At 46.5% G+C, this 25,548-nt stretch overlaps 2 protein-coding genes and 1 non-coding gene across 7 annotated transcripts; 1 reads left to right on the top strand and 2 right to left on the bottom strand.

Annotated features, from left to right (window-relative positions):
• Window positions 1-1,464: 1,464 nt before the first annotated feature.
• Window positions 1,465-9,650, bottom strand: dnajc5ga (DnaJ (Hsp40) homolog, subfamily C, member 5 gamma a). 5 transcript variants are annotated; one of them, XR_003891355.1, is made up of 8 exons: window positions 9,468-9,650; window positions 5,632-5,759; window positions 5,171-5,384; window positions 4,869-5,025; window positions 4,100-4,251; window positions 3,678-3,717; window positions 3,335-3,540; window positions 1,465-3,233 (listed from the first exon to the last, which is right to left on the bottom strand). XR_003891355.1 is itself a non-coding variant. In XM_011611771.2 (7 exons), the coding sequence occupies exons 2-5, from the start codon at window positions 5,748-5,750 to the stop codon at window positions 4,103-4,105; spliced, it is 639 nt and encodes a 212-aa protein (XP_011610073.2). In that variant the 5' UTR covers window positions 5,751-5,759; window positions 9,468-9,650; the 3' UTR covers window positions 1,465-3,540; window positions 3,678-3,717; window positions 4,100-4,102. The 5 variants fall into 5 exon arrangements, 4 of the variants coding, with proteins under 4 accessions (XP_011610073.2, XP_003971440.2, XP_029705706.1 ...); XM_011611771.2 differs by having other exon boundaries at window positions 1,465-3,540; XM_003971391.3 differs by having other exon boundaries at window positions 1,465-3,540; window positions 4,100-4,248.
• A 386-nt stretch (window positions 9,651-10,036) lies between these two features.
• cad (carbamoyl-phosphate synthetase 2, aspartate transcarbamylase, and dihydroorotase) lies at window positions 10,037-24,768 on the bottom strand. The gene is made up of 44 exons (XM_003971392.3): window positions 24,382-24,768; window positions 23,497-23,636; window positions 23,257-23,386; window positions 22,980-23,122; window positions 22,719-22,860; window positions 22,449-22,620; window positions 21,451-21,636; window positions 21,262-21,371; window positions 20,927-21,069; window positions 20,585-20,716; window positions 20,090-20,323; window positions 19,772-19,993; window positions 19,453-19,641; window positions 19,252-19,376; window positions 19,036-19,169; window positions 18,855-18,967; window positions 18,538-18,702; window positions 18,390-18,475; window positions 18,023-18,269; window positions 17,790-17,888; window positions 17,483-17,707; window positions 17,225-17,407; window positions 16,938-17,156; window positions 16,702-16,869; window positions 16,427-16,609; window positions 16,110-16,214; window positions 15,742-15,987; window positions 15,566-15,647; window positions 15,138-15,304; window positions 14,893-15,057; window positions 14,644-14,775; window positions 14,368-14,569; window positions 14,090-14,280; window positions 13,873-14,013; window positions 13,688-13,777; window positions 13,474-13,606; window positions 13,199-13,398; window positions 13,038-13,112; window positions 12,008-12,220; window positions 11,573-11,698; window positions 11,342-11,497; window positions 11,114-11,215; window positions 10,846-10,940; window positions 10,037-10,597 (listed from the first exon to the last, which is right to left on the bottom strand). Exons 1-44 carry the CDS (start codon window positions 24,470-24,472, stop codon window positions 10,498-10,500), a joined length of 6,702 nt encoding a protein of 2,233 aa, XP_003971441.2. The 5' UTR covers window positions 24,473-24,768; the 3' UTR covers window positions 10,037-10,497.
• Window positions 24,769-25,421: 653 nt separating this feature from the next.
• trnaa-ugc (transfer RNA alanine (anticodon UGC)) lies at window positions 25,422-25,493 on the top strand. Its single transcript has one exon. It is a non-coding gene; the product is annotated as a tRNA-Ala (tRNA).
• The last annotated feature ends 55 nt before the right edge of the window (window positions 25,494-25,548 follow it).

Raw genomic sequence — 25,548 nt, 5'->3', positions numbered from 1 at the left:
CCAGGCCCACAGCAGCCACAGACTTGACTGCTGCTATTTTTAGCTCCGCCGCAGTTTGTGATGGCTTCAGTTACTCTGTCAACTGAACTCTGAGCAACTATGGAAGCTCCTGGTACAATTTAAAAAATGAGTTTTTGAGGAATTTCCCAACAAAACAACCTCTGTAACAAACATTTTAGAAAATGGGGATCAACCTGAACGACAAGTACAGAAGTTCCAGTCAGAATGAGGGAAAAAATGTGTGAAAATATGAAAAATCCGAGGAGTCAAATTATTGAAGTGAAGCTGGTTTATGAGAAAAGCCTGAACTGGAAATGTGGATGGATCTGGGTATCAGCTGTGGGTTTCTGGGGATTCGGACCCGGACAAAACGGCGTTCGTTTGAGAAAAGGTCACTGGACATGTGATCAAACATTTTCACTCTTCCTCGCTCCAGGTCTCTCGGCTCTCTGTCAGTTTCCGTGGTGACCAGGAAGGTCGTCAGTCAGGGTTCAAATGATTGTTGATATGAAGTTTGATACTCAGGAGGGAGTTGGCCTAATGAATACAAGCTCTCTGAGGTCATCAGCACAAACTGCTCGTCTATTTTCTAACTGTGTCACAACAGGAGAAACTGAGCCGTCCACGCGGCACCGCTCAGCCAGTCATCGGTTCTGCCCCCTCAGGTTAGCATCACCTTCAGGTCAAGAGCTGCTGGACATCAGTGGACGTTTGAACGTCTGGCGTTAATGTTCCACACACCGACTGCAAACTTTTCACCCGAAGCACAACCCCGCCACTGGGGGGCGCTAAAGACGCCCAGACGCATCACTCAAAAGCGTCAAATCAAAACATGACTGGAAATCAGATTATTTCGAACTTAACCTATCAACTCAGATTCCTTAAATGAAACAGCTCGTCTCTGACCCGTTGACCCCGTCCTGCTGTCCTCGCCCTCTGACCTTCAGCATAAAGACTTGCTCAGGTCACCTGCTGGTGAAAGAACCTCTAATCGATGGCGAGGCGGCAGTTAATCAGACTAAGATGTTAATGAGATTATGAGGCTATTTAAGGGTTCCTGCTGCAGAGTCAGCATGCGGGTCTGTTCACGGCACTCAGGCTTCTGCTCATGTGCGCTGACCAGGTTCACGCCAACGCCAGTGTCCCCGTTAGACACCCGTCTTTAACACTGGGAGGCAGACCTGCAGCAGGTTTTCCAACGCCCTGTGACCGTGACCATGACAGGCCACAAAGGCCCTTTGAAACTGGACCCAAGTTCCTGGAACTGGTCAAGACCTTGACAGAACAAATGAAATTCTCTTCTTTTTAAACAATGCGGCAGGTTTCTAGAAAACAGGTCACATTTTTCTGCTCCGAACAAAATGTTCAGCAATTTGTTGACGACGAAACAGTAAAATGAACTGCTCATATGTCCTAAATATGTCAAGGCAGAAATGTTCATTTAAGACAAATGAAGACAGGAACTTTACAAAAATCCCCCGTTTTTATTTGGCTGCTTTTCACAACAGTTGTTTACAGGTGGTCCACAGGAACCACCGCGGTGAGCGACAGAACTTCCATCACTACATGCACAGTTCACATTTTATGGCAGTCACAACAGAAATGTTGACTTTTGTTGGAGCGCCTCCGTTAGCTCGATGCTAACTGCTCTGACAAAACTGAGGATGAAGCTAACAGGTTAGCGCAGGTCATTCAAACCGTGACGCCACATTTAAAATCATATTTCTGTCATTCAAATTTTTAAAAAATGATGTTCAGCCTTAGGTTTTGAGTTAACCAAACAAGAACCAGGATTCATTTTCCTCTTTTAGGATCATTTAGAAGAGCTACAAAAATAATAAATAATTTTATTTCAGTCTTCCATGGTGGATTTCACATGTGTAAGAAAATCAAAGATGAATTGTGATAACGAGAAGTCCGATCTTTCCAGGTCGGGAACATGCAGAGTGAGAGATAAAAATGGAGATTAACGGGAGCTGGTTTGGTTGCTGGTCTGACGCCGACGCCTGGTTTGTGTATCAGAACTAGAACTTTTTAAAACCCAGGTCCAGAGATTTGCTAAAGTTAGCGTAGCAGAGAATGGCCCCCAGGTCCGATCTGGTGGACGCAGTTTTGCAGATTCATGTTGTGTTTCAGAATTAGAAAAAGAAACTGTCAAAAGTGTTGGTGTAGAACCATCACTCCAACAACCGGTCACCTGCGACCCAAACCCACAAAACCAGCCACCAGAATTCGTTATCAGGCTCCAACCAGCCTGTGACGCTGACATGGATTTAATTTAGCTTCAATTAACGCAGCAAATTAGCAAAAAGGTGAAAAGATGTTCCTCATAAATGCTCTCTGGTGGTTCCGGTTCGGCTGATCCAGGTTCAGGTGGTGTCCCGAGAGCATGCGACAACACGGACAGTGAAGGCACGTCAGCGTCAGGTGGAGCGGAGGAGGTTGAAATGACCAGGACTCCGGTGGAACCGGCTGCTCTCAGGAAGCTGGTCCATCAGCGCCACTAGGCCTTAAATAGCTGGAGGATGGTTCTGGTACCTTAAGCAGACACCAGGATTCTGGTTGGTTTGTTCAAGACTGAAATATCAGTAGGAAAAGAGCTTTCTGGGCTTCCTGAATTTAAACTTCTAAATTACCAGTAGCCCAAACTGGGCCTCAAAGTTCCTCACACAGTCACAGTTGGTTCTGGACCAAGACCACCCCTGGACCAGACTCTTGGTTCCAACGGTAAAATCTTAGGGCCTAGACCAAATAAATTAAAAGTCCTTTAATATTGTTTCTGGGCTCTACTGGAGGCTTAAAATTAAAGAGAGACCTGAATGATGGACCAGAACCGAACCACCGACAGCAGGAGGCTCACTGAGCTGCTTCAGGTCTGCAGCTCAACAGCAGAAAATAGATCCCATGATTTTGGCATGTGTGGCATCTGGCGGGGTGGGGGGTTCTCCGGATGGTACTGGTGCAGACCCCGGGTTGGGTCCGGATCAGGGTATTGTGTCATGCGGTACAGTGGGGGGGGGGACCGACGGATCTGTGAGGTTCAACTTTAAACCTCATGAGTTTCTGCAGGACAACAGAAGGTTCCTCCTCCTGCCTGGTTCAAACCAGACGGAGGTCATGTGACACTGATCCGGTCCTAACGCAGGAACTGGATCCAGCTGCTGGAGCAGGGCCCAGCTGTGGAGAAGACAAAGGTCTCTGTACAAAACAAGGTGAAATGTAGAAAAGGGCTCCTGTGAGGAGAAGCAGAGTTAAATAAAGGAAGACTGGTCGGGGTGCTGGGGGCCGGATTCTGCCCACTCTGGGTTCCCTCGGTCCAGAATCACATCCTTACTGGTGTTAATGGGAGGATGAGGAGGACAGCGAGTCCTTCTTCTGCTCCGGGCCCAAAGAGGCGAAGCTGAAGGGATGCTTACAGGCGCTGTCCAGTGGCTGGAGCGGGTGGGTTCTGTTGGGTCAGGATTGAGGGGTGGGCCCCGACTGGGGGCTTCTGGATCTCCGTGGCTCTGGCAGCAGGCTGGGTGGCTGGATCATAACGAGCTGCAGAGGGAGGAAGGAAGGAAGGAAGGAAGGAAGGAAGGAAGGAAGGAAGGAAGGAAGGAAGGAGGGAAGGAAGGTGGAGGTCAGGTTATTTCTGGAGCAACAACGGCGTCTGAAACATCCCAGCGGCCACCGACCTGCTTCTGCTGCTCCAGGAACATGGAGGTGGTCACTTTCCTGGAGGAGAACAAACGACAGCCAATGAGTTCAACCTTCCCACAGCTCCAGTCCCTCTAGAACCCACAGAACCCGGAGGCTCCGTGAGGTTCTAAAGTATCGCCGGGCTTGTTAAGGTGAAGCTAAACGGGCTGTGAGTGACACGACGATGATGAAGTGGATGAAGATGTTAAAGCAGAAGAAGCTCGTCGGGTCAGCGCGAGAAGGCGAACGGCATCCATCATTCGGCCATGCTCGGGTTCTGAGCGGTCACGTGACCGGGACAAAACAAACAGGGACGGATGATTGGACGGCGGCGGCGTGGGGGCGGGTTATGATGATGCGTGAGATGAGCCAGGCACAACAAGAGGAGGACATTCAGATTAGAGGAGGGGGCTCTTACGAGTCACTGGGACTCTGGGAGGGCGTCTCCAGAGTGCTCCTCGCCTGCAGGGCTGCTCGCCACCATGGCCAGCGGGATCGGCTGACTCTGACCTTCTGGGCTGTTCAGGCCCACGTTAGATGTAGGCTGGTCTATGATAACTGTGCAACCTGCTGGAGCATGAAAACACCCTGAGAACCTGACCTCTGACCTCTGAGGAAGCTGCTCAGGATACAGTTAATAAACCCTCCAAGGAGGATTTTAACACCATTTCACAAAGAACTACACTCCCCACGTCCGAGTGAGGAGACACAGCCTGAGCTGCACACTGTGGGATTGTGGGTAGTGTAGTTCCAATGCTCTATGAGCGCCACCCAGTGATCAGCAGGTAAACTTCAACAAGGTGGCAGACAAAAGGAGGATTTGTTGAGCTGTAACCCACATCCTGCCACATTTACATGGACGGATGTGTCTGTTTAACTGGTGTTTCTGCCGGCAGCTTTAGAGAGAACACCAACGTGCACTTGTTCTCGTGCTCCGATAATCAAACACAAGAGAAGAAGAACGAGATTAGCAACAGAAGCATTTAAAGGCTCCACTTTCGTCTCCTTTGTGGCCTGGAGGAAAACTGAAGAAATCTTCCTTCTTGAATAGTTCTTTCAGCCCCACGTGCACGTGTTTGTGCTGCCCTTATGAAACGGGGGCCTTCGGCCACGGCTGCTAACGCCACACCATCAACAACAGTCGAGTCATCGAAAGGGCGCGTCACGCGGCCCAAACGGGAGCTCACCATCGTCCTGCTCTGCTCTGATCTGGGCCTCCAGGTCCTCGGGGTCCACGTACTGGTAGTTCTCGTCGTCGTCGGGTGGTTTGCACTTCCCGCAGCAGAAGCAGCAGCAGCAGCAACAGCAGCAGCACGTGAACAACGTGCAGCAGAGAACCAGGCCCTGCAGCACAGTTACAACTTCAGAACTCCACATCCCACAATCCACCCTGATTGCGCTTTCTGTATGTTTTGTGCATTTCTGTCAGTTTCCATGGAAACAGAGGAGCACTAGAGATCTAATATTGTGTTGTGTCGCCCCGACCCACCTTAAACCACCACTTGGACATGAGGAAGTAATATTTGACGCTCTCCTCTCCAAACTGCTCAGACACGTAAAGGCCCATGGAGCCGTACTCGTCGTAGATCCTCCTCTTGGCCTCATCGTTCAGGATGGAGTTGGCGTTGTTAATCTCCTTAAACTTCTCCGCCGCCTCTGGGTTGTCTGGGTTCTTATCCGGGTGATATTTCAGCGCCAACTTCCTGTAAAGAGAAAGTGAGAGGAGACGCCAGAGACAACCGTTAGCTTAACGGAACAGAAGACAGATGTCTCCTGGGTTAGCAGCTCCGTTCTGTTTGACTTGTCTCCTCTCGTGCAGGCAGAAAAATGCTGAGGAATGCGTCCCTCTACTTATTGTCCAGACTTTATCAGGATTTGGGGGTTTAGAAAACACTGAAAGAGCAGGAACGTGGCCAGCCGGCCCACTGGGGAGGAGCTAATAACACACACCTGTAAGCTTTCTTGATGTCCTCCGCCGACGCACCTTTTTCCAGGCCTAGCACCTTGTACACGCTCTCCCCAGCCGTGGACATCTTCCTCTGGGGACGTGCCGCGTTGGGTTCAGCCATGGCTCACCTCTGTCAGCGGAGAAGAACCGACATAATTGGACAGTTTTGGCATGAGTGGACCGTCCCTGCTGTTGACCACAGGAGCAGCCTGACACCATTGTGCAGAGATTTAAAAAAAAAAAAAAAGGCTTTAAAGGTGGAAAAACTGAGCTTCAAAGCCCAGAACTTCTGTCTCAGTCCAAATGAGTGGAATCTGAGAGCGCGGATGTGGAAAAATGTTTAGGTCTGATACACAACTTTAATGATCTGGAGCTCAAGAATCTCCAGAAGGAGAAGAAAGATGGTTTCTGTCCCTTCAGCCTCCTCTGGGATTAAAGCATTAATCCCTGAATAAACCACTGGCACTGCAGAGTGTGAGAGTGTGTGTGTGTGTGTGTGAGTGAGTGTGAGTGAGTGTGCTGAGTCTAGAAACGGTCCTGGACCAGGTACTTGGACGCCATCTCTGCTGGGCTAAAGCGATGGAAGATCTGCTGATTTTTATGTGCTGACTTGCTTCAGATTACCGACGGCTCATTTTGGTGTCTGTGGTCTGGCTGTGTTTCAGGCAGCTTTATTCTGACCAAAGATTAAATTTATGAGCAAAGAATGAATTCAGAGTGGATTTAAACCCACAGCATCGGTCTAGAGGCCAGACGGTTCCTCTTTCATCACCCAAGTGAACCACAGCTCAGAGGGAGGATTCCTAATTCAGCCCTGTTTAACTAACACACACACACACACACACACACACGTTATTATTATTTTTATTTCCCCTCGCCACTAACAGTGACATCAAAGCTAAATCTTTTCACTTTGGTGTCAGACACACATTCAGACATACCAATAATGCTGTGTGGGTCGTTGATTAAAGGAGATTATGTTTTGCTGATCTCACAGATTACCAGAGAGAGCTGTGTACACACACACACGCACGCACGCACGCACGCACGCACGCACGCACGCACACACACACACACACACACACACACACACACACACACACACACACACACACACACAAATGTGCTCACAACATGTGATGAAGTCACACTGCCAATATTCCTAAACCGGAGCTGGAAAAGACCCTTGAGAAAAGGAAATCCCAGGAAATCCTTGAGAGTCGGACGTTTTTCAGTCTGTTTTTGAGTCCACTAGTATGAAGTTTGGAGTTTTGCATGAAAAACACACAAGATACTCTTTAAATATAAGTGATCATAATTCATTTTGATCGGCCTTACAGTCATAAATTGTGATATATTAAATCATCATTCTTAAGAAGGTGCTTGAAAAGAATATATATAAAGTCTGCAAAGCTCCAGGTGAAAAGCACAAATGCAGAAGGTTGTGAGGCAGAAGCCCATCACGTATCCATACTCAACGTTTCTCCAGAGCTCCTGGCATGTGTTTGATTTATGCAGCCGTGGAAAACCTGACCTGCAGGTCAGCAGAGCAGCAGAAAAGCAGCTTTGCATCATTCACACGGCCAGTTAGAGAAGAGCCTCCTGTTGGACAACAAGGAGCCCCCAGCAGCTTTAAGGCAGCACCATCATGTATGGCAGCACCATCATTTGTCCACTGAAACCGGATTTGACAGGTCCTCTGGTTCACCTGAAGACAGAAGCCCAGTAACGCACCAACCAGATGCAGCAGAGCTCATTCACACACGTTTCACCATCATCCTGACTGTTTCCAGGGTAACCAAGTGCACATATTCAACTCCATTTATCAGCTCTCACATATTGTTGAACATTGTGCTCATCTTGCACAGAAAACCCTGCTGCTCACAATTAACCAGTTTGAGACCCCAATATATGACAAACCAACCATAAAGACCAGTAAGAAAGGACTATTTCTGCTACTTTGGTCCATATTTAGACAGTTGGTAGAGTATTTTTAGAAAGGAATCTTCACGTTTAAAGACGTCAAAGGCCTGACTGATCAGATCGGTGCTAAAAATACACAAATTAGCAAAGGTTCATCAGAACTGAGGGTGTCGACTCTAAAAATACAATTTCACTGAGGTTTGTGTTGTTGAGTGTTAAATTGTAGATGAAAATAAAGTCTGAACTAAAATCAGCGAGAAAGAGGCTGGAACAATTATTACTTTACATTCCCAGAAAGGAAAACAAACTACCAACGTTTGTGGATTAAACTCCCGTGGAACTCTTTTTTAATTTACAAGATGGACCCATCTGGTTGGCAGGACTGGAGTTAATGATGATGGCCACAACGTCCTCAGACGTTATTGCCGCTCCTTCTGTGTCAGGAACAAGAAGCGACGTTGCTGTGCTAGCCACTATGAAAGACAGGAACCAAGTTTCTTTGATGCTGCAGCCACCTTCAAAGACAGGAACCAAGTTTCTTTGATGCTGCAGCAATCTTCAAAGACAGGAACCAAGTTTCTTTGATGCTGCAGCCACCTTCAAAGACAGGAACCAAGTTTCTTTGATGCTGCAGCAATCTTCAAAGACAGGAACCAAGTTTCTTTGATGCTGCAGCCACCTTCAAAGACAGGAACCAAGTTTCTTTGATGCTGCAGCAATCTTCAAAGACAAGAACCAAGTTTCTTTGATGCTGCAGCTACCATGAAAGACAGGAACCAACTGTCTGATGCTGCAGCCACCTTCAAAGACAAGAACCAAGTTTCTTTGATGCTGCAGCAATCTTCAAAGATAGGAACCAAATTTCTTTGATGCTGCAGCTTCCATGAAAGGCAGGAGTCAACTGTCTGATGCTACGGCCACCTTCAAAGACAGGAACCAAGTTTCTTTGATGCTGCAGCAATCTTCAAAGACAGGAACCAAGTTTCTTTGATGCTGCAACCATCTTCATCATCTCATGACTGCGGTCACCGAGTTGACCCGAGGAGCGTTTTCACTGAACCCCCTGAGGGGGTTCGGGGTCAGTCTGGAACCGTTTCTGCGACCTGTGGCGGGGATGGAGGTCCGGGAGGAAACAGGCCTGGATTCGGGAGGACGAAGCCGCGTCATGGGCGTCTGTCTGTCCTTGTGGAGCTGTAATCCTTCGCTAATCTCTCCGCACCCACAGTTCTTCCTATTTTACTGTCGTCCGTTCATAAATAAATATTACCGGGAGCATTTAAGCCTTATTAAACAAGATTTCCCGACTATAGCTTCCCTTGTTACGTCTCTCTTTCCTAATCCAGACTATCCTGCTAATAGTCCTAATAGTGGACGCAATGAGATCCGGTAATAGTTTAGAATTGCAACATTTCAGAGCGGTTTTGGACTGACTAAATGTTCAGAATTACGCACGTCGGCACCTGATCGAGCTACATGCTAACCTGTTAGCCCCGGTAGCGCCGAAAATAGACTGAAGCTCTTTTTAAATGATTCAATTAATCGTTACGGCGATTTATTGGCTACCTTAGGTTAAACCAAAAGGTTAAAGTATTCTAAGGTTTATTCGGAACACCAGTAGCGGGTTCAGCCCTTCTCCCGACACAAGGACAAACCCGGGCAGCAACAATACGCCACCGCCCTGTTTATAATGTAGCGCTGTGCTTTTATTCAACGCTATAATGACACGCACTAAAACCTGCATATACACAATGCTTATGTTCATTTAATGTCTGGCCCGTAGTAAATCAGTACCGTCTTAGGACTCTTAAATTTAACCCGACAGTTCTATGAATGGAGTTCTGCCGACACGACTGTGACAACCACACGGTTAGCCAACATCATGCTAACTACTTTAAGTTTTGTGGAAATGTCTTACCTTGTTGGAAAAGAACAGTGTAGATCTCGCCGTATGATTGTCTGGATCATAGAGAAATCTGGTTTGAAGTCTTAATTCCCAATTTTAAGGCCCATATTAGCCGAGCGGCACCGGCTGACCAGACCGCTTCTCAGCGTTCGCGTCAGGCGGACGCTGCCAGAGGACGCGCGCGCTGATTGGCCGAGTTCTTCCCGGAAGTGAAAGAGGAAGCTGCGGTGCCTTCAGGGTCCTTCCAAAAATCCCCCATTTCCGAGGAAACAACCAGACGATGAACAAAACAAACAAATCATTTATCCATAAAGTTGTAAGACGGTTGTAAATAAGTAAACTATGTTCAGCAGATGATTAGGAAGGTAAAAGAATATTAAGAATTGGGGAAGATCCAATTTGTCATCCGGTAAAGGTAGCTTTCCATTTAAATCAGATACAATCTCAAGGGTAAAGCTTTTTTTTTTTAGCCCTCAGAGCAACTTTTTATGTGCATAGTTGCATCACTTATTTCTTACCAATTCAGAAATTAGGTAATGTGACACTGACACAGCTGCTACTGCAGAAAACACCACCTGAAATGCTTGTCCCTCCTTTATTTTCTTCATATTCACCCACAATTAGATGACATCTGGTTCTTATAGGAAAATAAAACACAAATCACTGACAGCAACAACAAGTACACTTAAACCAAAATCCAGGTATATTGGTCCATTTTCAGTTACTGGTTGTTTTCTGGACATTGATGCTGTAACATGTAGTGAAGACAGTAACAAAAGATCATCAGCTGCTGGCAAAGCTTCCCTAACATCAAGAGTAAAAACAATCTTGATTGGTTTAAAGAGCATATCTAAAGTCAGTTTAGAAAACAGTATCTGATCCAAGGTGGAAACCTTTACATTGGAATGAATTGATAAATGAGGTTACTAAATACAGCTTTATAACTTTTTGAAGGTCCACAGATGTGGAATGCCGGTGTATCCCACACAGATCACTCCACACATGATAAGCTGCCTGTCGTGTCTGCAGCGTGTACGTCTGTCTATCTGCCCAGAACGGTGGCAAGTAGGGCCATACGGATATACATCCCATTTTCTGCCTGACGGAAGTAAGCCGCCCTCGGGTCTGTGTCCACTTCCACACTAAGAAAGAAAAGAGGACGAGTCAAGTCTTTTCTCCAAAAACACCAACTGACAAAATAGCAAATATTATTAAAATGAAACTGAATTTAAGTCAACAACACTGGGGACTTTTAAAGAGTTTTGGAATACTTTGGAATTGCTGCTCATGCAACAACTATAATACAATAACTTTATTGCAGAATATAAAAATAACAATTTAATGTTGCTCTACCCAAGTGTCCCAGTTGATGCTGCTGATGTCAGCTCACCTGATTTCATTGACTCTGGGCAGTGGATGCATCACCACCATCTTTTTCTTAGCAACAGTCATAATATGAGGAGTCAGGATGAACTGACCAAAACACTGAGAATGAACAAAAAGATTAGATTAATGTGTGATCACATTTATAGAAATTAAACTGCAAAATTATAGTTCAGGCTTTACAGAAGAATCACAGAACAAAATTACCATTAATCGAATCAGTTAGCAGCTAAAGGGGCTGCAAGGAATTACAGCTTGTATCAAACTTTACTCACAGCCCTGTACTCTTCCTCAGATGCAAACCTCTCCTTCTGGATTCTTGTCATGTAGAGCACATCGGTCTCAGGCAGTGCCTCCTCGATGCTGTCAAACTCTTCCTGCAACAAGAAGACACGCAAAAACAAAATCAAGAGAAGCACTGTGCAGGTTGCCCACTATCACTTATTTACTAATTGACACACACACACACACACACACACACACACACACACACACACACACACCTGTTTAATGCCCTTTGAAGCCACGAAGTCAATAATTTCTGCTGGCATATGGAGGTTTTTGGGAGCCACGTAGCGCAGCGTGATGCGGTACTGTGTGAGCAGTTTGGCGAGGGAGTGGACAGTACGGCCGTGTTTCAGATCTCCCACCATAGTTATCTGTCGCAGAAACAATGTGACAACATAAGTTGTTGTGAAATTAGGGTAACTTTAAGGGATCCTCTGTTCACCCACAGTCATTCCGTTGACCGTCCCCAGCTCTTCCCTGATGGTGAAGACATCCAGCAGCGCCTGGGTTGGGTGCTCCCCAACGCCATCCCCAGCATTGATCACCGGTTTACGACACTGACGTGAGGCACTCTGAACACAGAGAGACAACAGTACAGCCATGCTGTTACAAAAACAACACATCAAAAGAGTTAAGAAGATAAATCATTCTGTTTTTAAATCACAAGAAACAAAATTTTAGCGAAGTGATCCATTATTCCACACTTTTGCCTGTAGAGGGCGGTGCAAGACTGTATTCAGTGTAATAATCCAAATACAGTAAACTGCTAAATTAACTACATCGATCCTGTCAAAAATCTTAGAATCTGTCCTCGTGCTCTTTAGACTTTAACATTAACGACTACAGGACCCTGGCGAGAGCAGACAGATGCTGACACTCACCTCTACAGCTCCTGGCGTTGGGTGTCGGAGCACCAGGACGTCGGCGTAGCAGCTCATGGTCTGGACAGAGTCAGCCAGAGATTCTCCTTTTTGCGAGGAAGAAGTGGATTCACTAAAGTGAACCACCGAGCCTCCCAGTCGCTGCATGGCTGCTGAAAAGGAGCTACTGGTGCGAGTGCTGACCTCATAGAACATGGAAGCCATCACCTTACCCTGGACAGTGAAGTGGGATGAACTTATATTTATATAGCATGGGGGTTTCAGTGACTTATCAAATTTAACATTACATCAAATATCTGTAACCCGGTAAATAATAAAATACTGTACAGTGGATCCTCTACTTACGAACGTCTCAACATGCGGAATTTTCAGGTTACGAAACGTCTCAACGGGAAAATATTTCCTCTTACGAAAGAAATTTCAGGATACGAAAGGCAAAAATACACTACCACTGCTACTCGCGGCTCGCGGAGTTTAGCGAATGCAAACATGCTAGTAGCTGCTCTGCCATTGGCTATCGCCTAGCATCTTCCCGTCATCCCATTGGCTAGGAGGGACGCCAATATGTACACGTTTGTGTGTATCCCAGCGTCGCCTTCGTCGTCTTCGGGATTTATTGTGGGTGTTCGTATGTTTGTCCATTAGATGGCGCTGTTACCACAAGTGTTAACGTTCGTTACTAGTTTTGACGGCTAATGTAAGATTAGCCTGTAATAGAGTTCATTTTGTTCCTGGAGAAGCCTTGCACTGAATTCCTACATTTATTGTGCGGTAATCTAATTGTAACATGTATTTGTTACATGTTTTGATGCATTTTTATGATTTATAAAAAAAATTATGTCCGAATTTTTGGGGGCTTGGAACGGATTAGGGCATTTACATGGAAAACGCGTCTCTACTTACGTAATTTTCAGGTTACGAAACAATTTCTGGAACCAATTAATTTTGTAAGTAGAGGTCCCACTGTATTAAGTTTTGGGTTATGGTGCATCACTGCCCTCTGCTGGAGAGTCCTGTAAAGATGGCCTACCTTCAGGATGTCCAGGCTCCGCTCCTTCTGAACCAGCAAACGCAGAGTGTGAGCAACATTGAAGAGGTGCGAGATCTGGAATTTAAAAAAACAAAACAGCACAATAACGTATAAACCCACTCACAAATATGGAGCATTGTAATGCCGGCTGTGCTCTGCACCTGTTCTTTGCTGAACTGCCTGACTGTCAGGATGTGCTGGCCAACCAGTGGGTGCAGCAGAGGGGACATCTGAAAGTGGGATGCCTGCAAAACAGCTGCAGGTCCTGGTCCTGACTGTGGGGACAACAGCCTGGACAGAGGAGGAGGGTGACCGTACCCATCGCCACCGCTGACCATCGCCTGGGAAATTCCAAGCAGCTCTGCAGGGAGCGAGAAATGATGTAATTCAGCACCAAACAACTAAAACTTCACTAGACAAAAATGAGAGGTGGAACCTGGAGGAAGTCCTGGATCAGAGGAGCGGTGGATGCGAGGCGTCAGCAGGTAGCGACCCTCCCGTCGAGGGCTGGGAGCTCTCGTCCGGATCAAGCTTTCTCTGGGAGGAGTCGGGCGAGGGCGTTCTGGAGTCTTCATCATACAGAACAGACAAAAACAAAGTTGTGACTTGCCTTCTACACTTGTTGTTGTTTAATGACATTTAATATTTACTCTGGGAGTTTCTTTGACAGGTTCAGAAGGAAGAATCGGCACGGATGACCACGTCTTCACGTCGTCACCATAACCTGGAGGTACCAACACCTGAAACCGACACAAAGAATGAGAAACTTGTTCTACAATTTAAAAAAAAATTCATGTAAACTGTAAAAAGTGCTCTTTTGTGTTTCTTTGCTAACCTGGCCATCGATGTAGGCCACCTCTCCACGCAGAACCACGCGGCGGACCTTTCCCTTCACCTTCAGCCCCTGGAAAGGTGTCCACTTTGACTTGGTGAACTGCATGGCCTGAGGGATCACCCACTCCTGTTCCAGGTCCACCTGAAAAACACAAACTGTTGTTAGTATTTCATAACATCCTCTCATCCCTGCGTTAGCACCAGGTTAGCGCGCATACCTCCACGTAAGTGTTTTCTTGGACAGGCAAGTTGAAAATCCTGCGTGGGTTATCGTACAGACGTTTGATGATATCGTCCAGGGTGAGACGCCCGTCGCTGACAGCGGTCAGGAGCAGTGGCAGCATGGTCTCCAGGCCAGGGTAACCTGGAGGTGGACTGTTGCTGTTCTTCTCTTCCACAGAGTGGGGAGCTACAGAGGCCACACAAATAATGACAACACCAACAGTCAGTCTGAAGGACTATTAATCAGGTGGGTTCTTGTGGTGCGTTGGCTGACCGTGGTCAGTGGCGAAGCAGTCGATGATGTCGAGGTTTTCCCAAAGCGCCTCCATGTCCTCGCGTGAGCCCAGCATGGGCCGCACTTGTGCTCGCCCGTTGCCAATTTCCACCACATTATCCTCGCAGAGGAAGAGGTGATGAGGCGCCACCTCGCATGTGACCTGGATGCCTTTCTGCTTTGCCGCTCGGATGATTGAAATCTGTGAAAAACCAGGAAAATCTGTGATATCTGTGATCATTCTTGCACCATAAAACCAGGAAAATCTGGTTTTACCTCCTCCTTCTTGGCCACATGGCAGATGTGGACTGGCCGCTGGTAGAGCTGAGCCACCATGAGGATGGCAGCGACCGTCTGCTTCTCGGCGTGAGCGACAATGGGCATGTGCTTGGGCCACATCTCAAAGTGCTTCAAAAAAAAAAACAACAGTTTAACGGAATGAAGCAGCACAGAAAACTGGAAAAGCTGAAGACAAGAAAGACAACCTGATGTCTCGGTTTCTTTTGTGTTACTGTGGAAACCTACCTCCATCCACAGAGACACGTTGTCCATTTTCAGGGTGGAGTACGTGTCATTCAGGTACATCTTCAGGCCAACAGCCTGGCTGGCGATGGACGGCAGGATGGCGGCATTGTCGGAGGCGGCACCCACATACAAGGCGTAGTCGCATCGACTGCCTGCTTTGGCCAACTAAAACCACAAACATGCAGCTTCACTGTTAATTTTTTTCCCTAAATGAAAGAGACTTTAGCAGCGAAACAAGTGTGTACCTTCTGAAACTGAGACAGGGTGGCGGGGTCAGTGATGGCGGGGGACGTGTTGGGCATGGCGCACACCAGGGTCACTCCTCCAGCCAGAGCTGCTGCTGTACCAGAGGCGAAGTCCTCCTTATGTGTGGCTCCAGGCTCCCGCAGGTGCACGTGCACGTCGATCAGACCTAACAATCAACCGCAAAAGATTTTATCATTCTGGGACTAATTTCTCCAGACAGGAAGTAGATGAAGATGCGAATCTTGATTCTAATGGTCATCAGAACTGGTCATTTTAATTAGACTCAGTTCAATGTTATTTGAAGATAACACAACATTCAGTTCTGAGTTATTCCTTAAAATGTAGGCTTGTCAATTTATTTAAGTGTTTAAATTTAATATTTTTAGCGTCAACAAAACAGCCTTCTGATAGTGTTTTGATGGCTCACCAGGCAGACGGACCAGCTTCTGAGACGTCATGCTGTCAATGTGAGTCTTGACTGGTGGAGCACTGCCGATCTGATGGAGAGCCTGAAAACATACAGATTCGTGGTAGGTCGGGGTCAGAGGTGGTGGAGTCTATCCCAACCAGTGACTCAGGACTGGTCACCAGTCAATAACTGACCTGAACAAAGAGCTTGGTGCATTTAATATCAATGATGAGCGGGACGGAGTAGTCCACCGCCATGCGCCTCGTCCTGTAACCTTTGGTGACGAACGAGGAGAGCCTCCGACCTCCGCTGTTCCTCATGGACAGGTTGATGACCAGATCAAAGTGATTCTCTTCCAGATAGTTCATGATGCTGCGTTGCTTCTCTTTGGTCGGACACCCGTTGTCATCCTCCTCAAACGGCCAATCGACTGCTGTCACCTGAAACCAGACAGATTCAACCGTTTAAACATCTAAACTAATGTTCAACGCGTTATTGATGCAGTGAATGTCACGACTGATGCTGCTGTGTGGACAACAACTCTACGGGAGGCATATTTTACTTTGACGCCATGTTCCGTGTAGAAATCTGCAGTTCCCAGACTGGCGTACAGGTCATAACCCAGAGACTCCAGGGCCTGAACGGTGGGCAGCAGCTCACTTTTGTTCTGTCAATGTAAATCAACAAAATACATCTTTAGATTAAAAATAAATATCTTAAAAAATACATATCTGAGATTTTTATTATGAGTAAAAGCAAAACATTAAGAAAAAGAGACCCATCATAAAACATTTTTTGGAGGTCTGTTTCAATTAATGCATCTAATATGCGACATTATTCAAAAATCAAGCTTTTACAATGAGGAACACATGCTGGTACCTTATAGCTACCAATGGAGAGCAGGATGTTCTTTTTGGGGATCTTGAAGCCTGTAGAGAGCATGGCTTTCAGATATGCCTCATATCTGTTCTCCCCAAAGCAGGCCACCTCCCCAGTGCTGGTCATCTCTACACCAAGCACCACGTCAGCACCAGCCAATCTAGAGAAGGAGAACTGGGGAACCTGGAGAACACGAGGCACACAGAGTGGTGGCTGGATAAGCTCCAAGTTGGTTCTCTACTGAGTGAGTGAACCGTGTCAGGCAGATCACCTACCTTGACTCCAACAATCCCCTTTCCTGCCATGAGGCCCAGGGGCTCAACATCCTCCCCCATAATGGCCTGAGTAGCCATAGCTACCAGGTCCACACCCAGGGTCTTTGATACGAAGGGGAAGGAGCGAGAGACTCGAACATTGCACTCGATCACCTTCAGCTGGTCGTCCTGGTGGACAGAAAATCACAGGTCAAAACACAAGTGCAAAACCTCTCAAAGCCTTCTCTTGTTTTTACCTTTGCAATCAGCTGCAGGTTAAACGGTCCGGTAACCTGCAGCTCTTGACCAATGGCGTGGACGATCATCTTGATCGTCTCCATCGTCTTCTGGTTGAGGTCCTGAGGTGGCGTCACCAAAGTGGCGTCTCCCGAGTGAACGCCGGCATTCTCCACATGCTCCGATATCGCGATGGCCATCACCACCCCGTCGCAGGCTACGGCATCTACATCGATCTCCTGAAAAGGGAAATCATTTTTCCCAAAGCTCCTCAGCAGCAGGAACTTTCAAAGATGCCTTTCCAAACCTTGGCCTCCTGTATGAATTTCGAGATGACGACCGGGTGTTCTTTGGACACGGCCACAGCGCTGCTCAGGTACTTTTCCAGGTCACTGTCACCGTAGGCAACGTTCATGGCTGCACCACTGAGAACGTAGGAGGGCCGGACCAGGCATGGATAACCCACAGTCTCACAAAACTTCATGGCAGACTGCAGAGAGAACAAACGCGATGCAGAAACTTGCTTGATAGTCTAGTGTTGATAGTCTAAAACAAAGATGCTGACTTCAGTGTCGGAGAGCTCCTTCCACTGTGGTTGGCTGATCCCGATGGTGTCCAGCATGCGGGAGAACTTAAACCTGTTCTCAGCACTGTCTATGAACTCTGGCGAGGTTCCCAGGATGCGGCACTGCTGGCGGTGCAGAGACATGGCTATGTTGTTGGGCAGCTGGCCTCCCATAGAGAGGATTATTCCATCTGGATTCTCCCTCTCGTAGATATCCATCACCACCTGAGCACAGAAATCTTAAAAATCTGTCCTAGCCTCACAATGGTTCTTTTCAGTGTGACGCTAACTAGCTGTAAGGTCTTACCTCAAAGGAGATTTCGTCAAAGTAGAGACGGTCACACATGTCGTAGTCTGTACTGACAGTTTCTGGGTTATAGTTCACCATGATGGTCTTATAGCCCATCTGCAAAAAAAGGCAACAAGAAAAAAATAATCATCACTAACTGTCACCACCCTAAACGGGTGTACCTCAGGGATTCGCTCTGGGGCCTCTTCAGCCCCGTATATGTGATCTTGAGCCAGACTGTGTGGGCTGACCTTCCTGAGTTCAGTGATGCATCCAACTGCGCACCAGTCAAACTCCACGCTGCTGCCGATGCGGTAGACGCCTGAGCCGATCACCATCACGTGCTGGTCGTTGAAATGCAGGTCGTTCTCTGTACCGTGGTATGTCAGGTACAGGTAGTTGGTGAAGGCAGGCCACTCGGCGGCCACCGTGTCGATCTGCTTCACCACGGGCAGGATGGACCGTTCATGACGCAGCTTTCTCACCACAAGCTCAGTGCTGCAAACCAGAACACGATACAGCAAGTGAAATCAAAATACTCGGCCTTACGGAGACGGGGACGACAAGTGAAGCTCCTCACACCGGGTTTGCAATGAGCAGATGATTAGAAAATGTTACCTCTGCACAGCGAGCGCTATCTGCTTGTCCGAGAAGCCGAGCTGCTTGGCTTTGAGTATCACCTCTGCAGGCATGGCGCTCTCGTCCTGCTTACAGAAGGGACGTGTAAGGAGGACATTAAAAATGAGCGACACACGATCAGCCTCACCTGGTTGTAAGTCTCCAGCAAGCGCTCGTGGTCAGTGATGTTCTTCATCTTGTGCAGGAACCAGCGGTCAATCTTAGTTAGCTCGTACAGCTGGTCCACGGTGTAACCAGCTCTGAAGGCTGCAGCCAGGACAAAGATGCGCTTATCTGTTGGCGTCTGCAACTCCTGGGAGACAAACAATTATTCAGATAGCATTATTTTATTACATTTAGATATTAAAATCAATATTTGCAGCAAAATAACTATATTTGTAAGCAGCATGTTTGTCCTGTAACTATGCTGTCATGTTGATTCATGATGCCTTAAGACTAATTTACCTTTTCAGAAACAGGTTTGATGGTGTGATCGAAGCCGACACAGTTCTCATCCACCATCCTCAGAGCTTTCTGGAAGGCCTCCTCAAAGCTTCGGCCGATAGCCATCACCTCACCTGTCCACAATCAAATAGATTTTATGCAAATGTGGAGACAGGAGTGTTGATGTGTCACCGTCTCTTACCAACACTCTTCATGGAGCTGCCTATCTTGGTGGAAACCCTGAGGAACTTGCTGAGATCCCAGCGAGGCACCTTCACCACACAGTAGTCCAAACTCGGCTCAAAGTTGGCTGTTGTCGAGTTGGTCACAGAGTTCCTAAATAAAATAACAACCAGGAAAATATATAAAAGAAGAAAATAATCTTTGCACTGACAAGTAAAGAGATATAACGACATACTTCAGCTGGGGCAGTGGGATGCCCAGACCCAGTTTAGCTGCGACATAGGCTAAAGGATAACCCGTGGCCTTGCTCGCCAGGGCCGAGCTACGCGATAGGCGAGCATTCACCTCAATGATGTAGTACTACGAACAGGGGAGGGAGACTTGAAATAATCTGCAGATTAGGAATGACTGGATGTTATTTATTCTGTGCTGGTACCTGCTCAGACTCTGGGTTCAGAGCATACTGGATGTTACACTCCCCAACAATGCCGAGGTGTCTAATGACTTTGATGGCCGTGTTCCTCAGCATGTTATATTCATAGTCATTGAGCGTTTGACTCGGCGCCACCACAATGGATTCTCCCGTATGGATTCCCAGAGGGTCGATGTTCTCCATGTTACACACCTAAATGAGAAGAAGCAATCAGAATGTGCAGGATTTTACTCAGTGTTTACCCTCTAATCTAACCGAACATGAAAAAGTTAAATTCATCAGATACTCTCCAAACTCGGTCATTTTTAAAGTCTTTACTCACGGTGACGCAGTTGTCGTAGGCATCTCGAACAACCTCATACTCGATCTCCTTCCAGCCTTTGAGTGATTTGTCCACCAGGACCTGTGATGTGTGTGCAAACGCTGACGTCACCAAAGTGACAAGCTCCTCACTGTTGTTGGCGAAGCCTGAACCCAGTCCTCCAAGAGCGAATGCTGAACGGACCAGAACAGGGTAGCCCAGACGTTCTGCGGCAGAGACAGCCTACAACAGAGGTCAGGACAGATAGAAACACAGAGCTCCAGAAGAACATTGATGGAAGAATGAGCAAAGGTTATAAACCAGCTTGTTTCTCCTTACCTGCTCCACAGACAGTGCTGCTTCACTGGGAGCCACATGTTCGTTGATCTCTTCCATTTTCTCCACAAAGATTTTCCTGTCTTCGGTCATCTCAATGGAGGCCACTGGCGTCCCCAGAACCGTGACTTTATACTTCTCCAGGATCCCCTGCTTGGTGAGCTCCACCCCGCAGTTCAAGGCCGTCTGACCACCGAAGGTCAGCAACACACCGTCAGGTCGCTCATTCTTTATCACCTGAGGAGAACAAGGAAGGGCAGGTGTGATATCTGAGAATGGGATAGAATCAAAACTGAGGTGAGTGAGCATTACTCAGAGCTCTTTACTGTACACTGACATTTGTAGTTTCTCGGCTTCATTCGCAGAGCTTTTTGTGTATTTTGCACGTTGTACAGGCAGGATATAAGAAGTAGACGCAGATGTTTATGTTGTATCTCAGGTGCTTTTTCCAGATAAAATGTTTGTCACTTAAAGCGTGTGTAAAGAGTCTATCCGTACCTGGGTGACATACTCTGGTGTGATAGGCAGGAAATAGACTTTGTCAGCCAGCCCCTTAGAAGTCTGGACAGTTGCGATGTTGGGGTTGATCAGCACTGTCTGGATGTTCTCCTCCTTGAGAGCTTTAATAGCCTAAAACACAAAACAAAATTAGATCAACTACCACAAATAACACAATCATTTGAAGCTCTTTCATGATCATATTTTAGTTTTGTTTTTTTTAAATTTAGCAGCTTGTAGATGCACATTTGAACATTTATAACCAACCAGTCATAACATGCAGTTGTTCCCTGCATTTCAAAAACACTGCAGTAATCTTATCAGAGGGGATTCCAGACAGACCTGAGAGCCAGAGTAGTCAAATTCCCCGGCCTGGCCAATGGACAGGCCTCCTGAGCCCAGGATTAAGACCTTTTTGGGTCGGACTACCTCATTAGGGTTCAAGGTATCCGGGTAAACGAGGTGGTCCATCAGACGCTGCTTCACTGATGAAATGACACACGAGAGGTGTTATTTTGTTGTTTATTGTTCTTCCTGTAAGAGACAACTGCCAGCAGGAAATGTTACAACAAAGAGATGATGGTGCTAATGAATTTACAGGGCTGCAAAGAAACAATGCTACAAAAATTATAATAAAATGAATCAAAGATCTGCATTTGAAATACTGTAACGGGTACCGGATTTGGAAACGTTGCCCTCCTTGTGGTCTTTTACAGTGCTGAGGAAGACGTCAAACAGGCTGACCAGGTCTGTGGGGCCGGCCTTGTGTTCTGGATGGAACTGAACGCTGGGGAGGAAAGCAGCATATCAAATTAAACTGAAAAACAAACCATTTTTTGTTGACTCATCCAGCCAGCTGCCTGAACCTGAACAGGGGTTTTGTGTTGTGTATGATGCCCTCGTTGGTGTGGTCGTTGGCGTTGGTGAAGAGGACGTCCCAGTCCTCCGGCAGTGAGGCAGGGTCCACAGCAAAGCCGTGATTTTGGCTGGTGATGAAGCAGCGATCTGTTCCCTTGTGTATGCACGGTTGGTTGTGGCCACGGTTCCCGTACCTGAACAAGTGGTGAAAAACTTCAGCTGGTGGGACCCATAGACCTGGATGTGATTTTCAACATCTGCGCCCACAATACATTTTTAATGAATTTGTCCACAGCAGAGACGTGAAGGAGCACATTACTCAAATACAATGTGATGATCTCTTTGATCCCGCTGAAATGACACCATCAAATACACAGTCCAGCAGGGCAGGGGAAACAGTGTCTGACTACTGTGACCTTCACACTGAGCCTGATAAAATTTCCGATGAGTCTCAGGGGAAAAGACCCCCCCCCCCACAGATGTGACTGTGGAGGGAGCAACCTTGTCTCTCTTGTTTGTTCAGTCTTTTTCACAACAGGGACAGATTACACTGCAGCACTCTGCTCATACAGGAGATCCCAGACAGCTGAGATCAGCAAAGCTCTGGAGTTCACACCACCGCGCTCCCAAAGCTGCTGTTGGCATGAAAGTTCGTCCTACACAACTTCAGCGGAGCTTCCCTGACTCGGGTCACTGAGGGCATAGTTCAACCTCATTCTAAAAATCCATAAACCAATCTGACTTTTCCCATTTGAAGGCCTGATTTTCACCACTGACTGCTTCATTTTTTCACACAATAAAATGCCAACTTGGTGTAACAGAGGAGATAAACCTCGCAGTTAATTCAACTACAACTACAGATGATGTCATTCAACAAGCAGTTTAATTTTATGTTCTGATTCTTTATAGTTTTGTTATTTATCAGTAAAATTGTTCCAGATAAGAAATAACTAGCTTCATGCGCACGCTCAGCATTACTTTAATAACCCCTCAAAGTTGTACTGACTTCATCTTGTAGGTCTTGGATCCGATGACCAAAGACAGCAGCTGGTGTCCCAGACAAATACCAAAAAGAGGCTTTGGATGTTCCACACAGACCACCTTTTTCAGGTTGTTGATGGTGGCCTGACAGAGCTGGGGGTCCCCGGGACCATTACTGACGAACAGACCATCAAATTCTACAAGCAACAACAGCGTAAACATGCAAAGGTGATGGAGCTGTGCGCAGTAAAGGCAGGGCACTTTTCAAAGCAGCTTTCATTTCAGTTTGTCGGACCTGCGCTGTCCAGCGGGTAGTCCCAGGGTACGACGGTAACACGGGCTCCCCTCTGAGCCAGGCAGCGGATCTGGTTGTACTTGATGCCACAGTCCACCACTGTGATCCTCAAACCTCCACTAGGGTTGAAAACTCTGGGCTCCTGGTGATGATCAATGGAGAAGAAACCGAAGTTTCTCAATTGAATCAATCAGTTCACCCTATTTAAGAAAACCTAGGATTTTAATAATCGATTTGAATATCAGGATTTGGCTGACAAACCTTAATTGAGACCTCCTGGACCAGGTTCCTCTCATCTGGATTATCAAAGGGAACTGTCTCCTCAGGTGTTCCATCCACGACCAGCTTCCCCAACATGGTCCCCTTCTCCCTGATCTTTTTTGTCAGACTGCGTGTGTCGATTCCTGCAGTTACAAAATACAACATTTTTAAAAAGCTACATTTGCTTCTTTTTCGTTTTCAACCACTTGTGTGATTTTTTTTAATTGTTGGACTTTATCCTACAATCTAGTAAAGTCATAATCAAGATGTCCGTGACCTTGTAATCCCGGAACACCTTGCTCTTTGAGCCACTGGTCCAGCGACTTGACTGAACTCCAGTGACTGGGATTCTCTGACAGCTCTCCAATGATCAGAGCAGCAGCGTAGATCTGGGACGACTCGAACCACTAAAAAACAAAACACAGAGAAGCAGCATAAACACACAAACACGACCCGGTAGGTATGGCAAATTTACCTTTTCAAAGAAAAGTGTGACAGAAAGAAAGTAACTAGCCACCTTGCTCAGTCCAAACTCCCCCTCCTCATCCTTTGGTACACCATAGTTGCCCACGAGTGGGTAGGTGAGGGTCAGCAGCTGGCAGCGATAGGATGGGTCAGTCAGAGCCTCTGGGTAGCCCACCATGCCCGTCTGAAACACTGGACACACAAAACAGTCAGCAGTCTTTACGTCCAGTTCAGTTTAACGTCACACAGAAAGTTCATGCCCTCAACAGGGTCGCTAGACGATCAGATGTGCACCCACATCTTCACAGAATCATTTCCCCACACATTTTTAATAAGCTGCTCTGTGCACATCAGTGCACACCCACAGATCTGGTGGTCCACCTACTGTATGTAAAAGGGTTTCACTCATAGAATCATGATAGGTGACCATCACTGTGCACACAAGGAACTGGTTCCAACAATATAAAGGCTCACAACAAGAGCTGTGCACGACTTCAGGGATACGAGACATGATTTATGCAATCAGTGTTTTTCTTCTTAAATGCATTTTCTCATCTACTTTGTCAGCAAAAATAACTGTTGCCTAATCTTAAACAGAATCCGGAGGTGGTTTCAATATCTCAAATCTGTCCACCGTCATCAAAGCTAATTATACACGTAGTTAACATGAACATATCCCCACGACATATACCGTACGCACCATTAAATATAAACGTATAGGTTTATACATGAAGTGTGTATCTGGAGAAGAGATCAGTTATTAGAGTTTAGGCGCTTTACAACTAAATAAGCGCACATCTGGGCGAACCTTAATTATGAACTATTGAAACAGATAACGGAGTGCGTCTGCAGCATTGTGCGACTTGCAACAGCTCCGATGGGATCAATAAAGGATACATGAGAAATTAAAATTGTGGAAAATGTTCCAACGACTCACCAACTTCTCCGGACACCGACGCGTTTGCACCAAAAAGGAGGCCCTTAAAAGTCGTCCCGTCCTCCAGAATCAAACTCGCCATTTTTGACATGTTTTTTTTCCTCAAATAGTGAATGAGATTCTACTTGTGCGCCAACCGGAAAACTGATGGATGATTCACAGCTCCGAGAGGCTCCACGTGAAGAACACGCTGCGCGAAAAAAATCAGTCAAAAACCTCGCCAACAGCAGCAGGGCGAATTCCTACCGCAGTTCTGGGGTATCCGATGAAATTGAGGGGGGGTGATGGAGCCTAATTGAAAATTAATTCAATCTCTTCGGATCAAACGGACGGGAAGACAGGAACAAGGTGTTCCACACACGCTGCCAGCAGTGTGGAAGTCGAGCCGAAGCCCGGACCTGCAGGTTTAACCCGGGCGAATTTCCTTCATCCGCCAAGTATTTTCAAAATAAAAAGACACAACGTGGAACCGTGAACAATGAGTGACAATCCTGAAAATAATCAGAGACGGGTCGGTTAAAAATGTGGATTTTTGGAAAGTAAAACATGATTACAGAAAATCATTGAATTAAAAAAAATCCATATTTAACAGCTGAACATTTAGGAAGAATATTGCCAGGAACGGTGTTTGGTAGAGTGAACTGAATATAAAGCATTTTTATGTTTTTATGAGGCTTGGTTTTGACGAGCTTTTTTGAAATATGGTACGACATTGTTATGTCAATTATTCAACCTGTCGTACTGATCATTTTATTCCCCATTCAACTTTATACACTGCTACTCACCTTAATTTGAAGCCGAAATATCATATTTCCGATATAATGACGAAAACTTTATGCATATCGACGTAGGCCAAGCGTCACCGTGGCGTACTTAATAACTTCTGACGTTAGATCGGTGTTTTATTTTGTAATGAATGTCCTTATTATCAAATGGCAGAAAATACTGTCAAATAGATAAAATGTGATAATATCCATGTAGTGTAAATATGTGCCGGAATAATTATTTTTATTACTTAAAGGATGCGTTGAGGTTAACGAGGGGATGTAGCTCAGTGGTAGAGCGCATGCTTTGCATGTATGAGGCCCCGGGTTCAATCCCCGGCATCTCCAACTTTTGCCCTTCTTTCCCTCCAACCTGGCGACCTCAGAAACACGGATACATAAA

Source organism: Takifugu rubripes, chromosome 16 (assembly GCF_901000725.2).
Source record: "Takifugu rubripes chromosome 16, fTakRub1.2, whole genome shotgun sequence".
Taxonomy (NCBI): Eukaryota; Metazoa; Chordata; class Actinopteri; order Tetraodontiformes; family Tetraodontidae; genus Takifugu; species Takifugu rubripes.
The sequence above is the reverse complement of the archived record's forward strand: the minus strand, read 5'-3'. Positions and strand labels throughout refer to the sequence as shown.

Coding starts and splice junctions, on each gene's coding strand:
- dnajc5ga (XM_011611771.2), bottom strand. CDS start 5,750: ATGGCTGAACCCAACGCGGCACGTCCCCAGAGGAAGATGTCCACGGCT. Junction 5,385..5,631: donor GACATCAAGAAAGCTTACAG/GTGTGTGTTATT, acceptor TTCTCTTTACAG/GAAGTTGGCGCTGAAATATC. Junction 5,026..5,170: donor TGTCCAAGTGGTGGTTTAAG/GTGGGTCGGGGC, acceptor ACTGTGCTGCAG/GGCCTGGTTCTCTGCTGCAC.
- cad (XM_003971392.3), bottom strand. CDS start 24,472: ATGTCAAAAATGGCGAGTTTGATTCTGGAGGACGGGACGACTTTTAAG. Junction 16,870..16,937: donor ACCTGCAGCTGATTGCAAAG/GTAAAAACAAGA, acceptor TCTGTCCACCAG/GACGACCAGCTGAAGGTGAT. Junction 10,941..11,113: donor CTGAGGAAGAGTACAGGGCT/GTGAGTAAAGTT, acceptor GTTCATTCTCAG/TGTTTTGGTCAGTTCATCCT.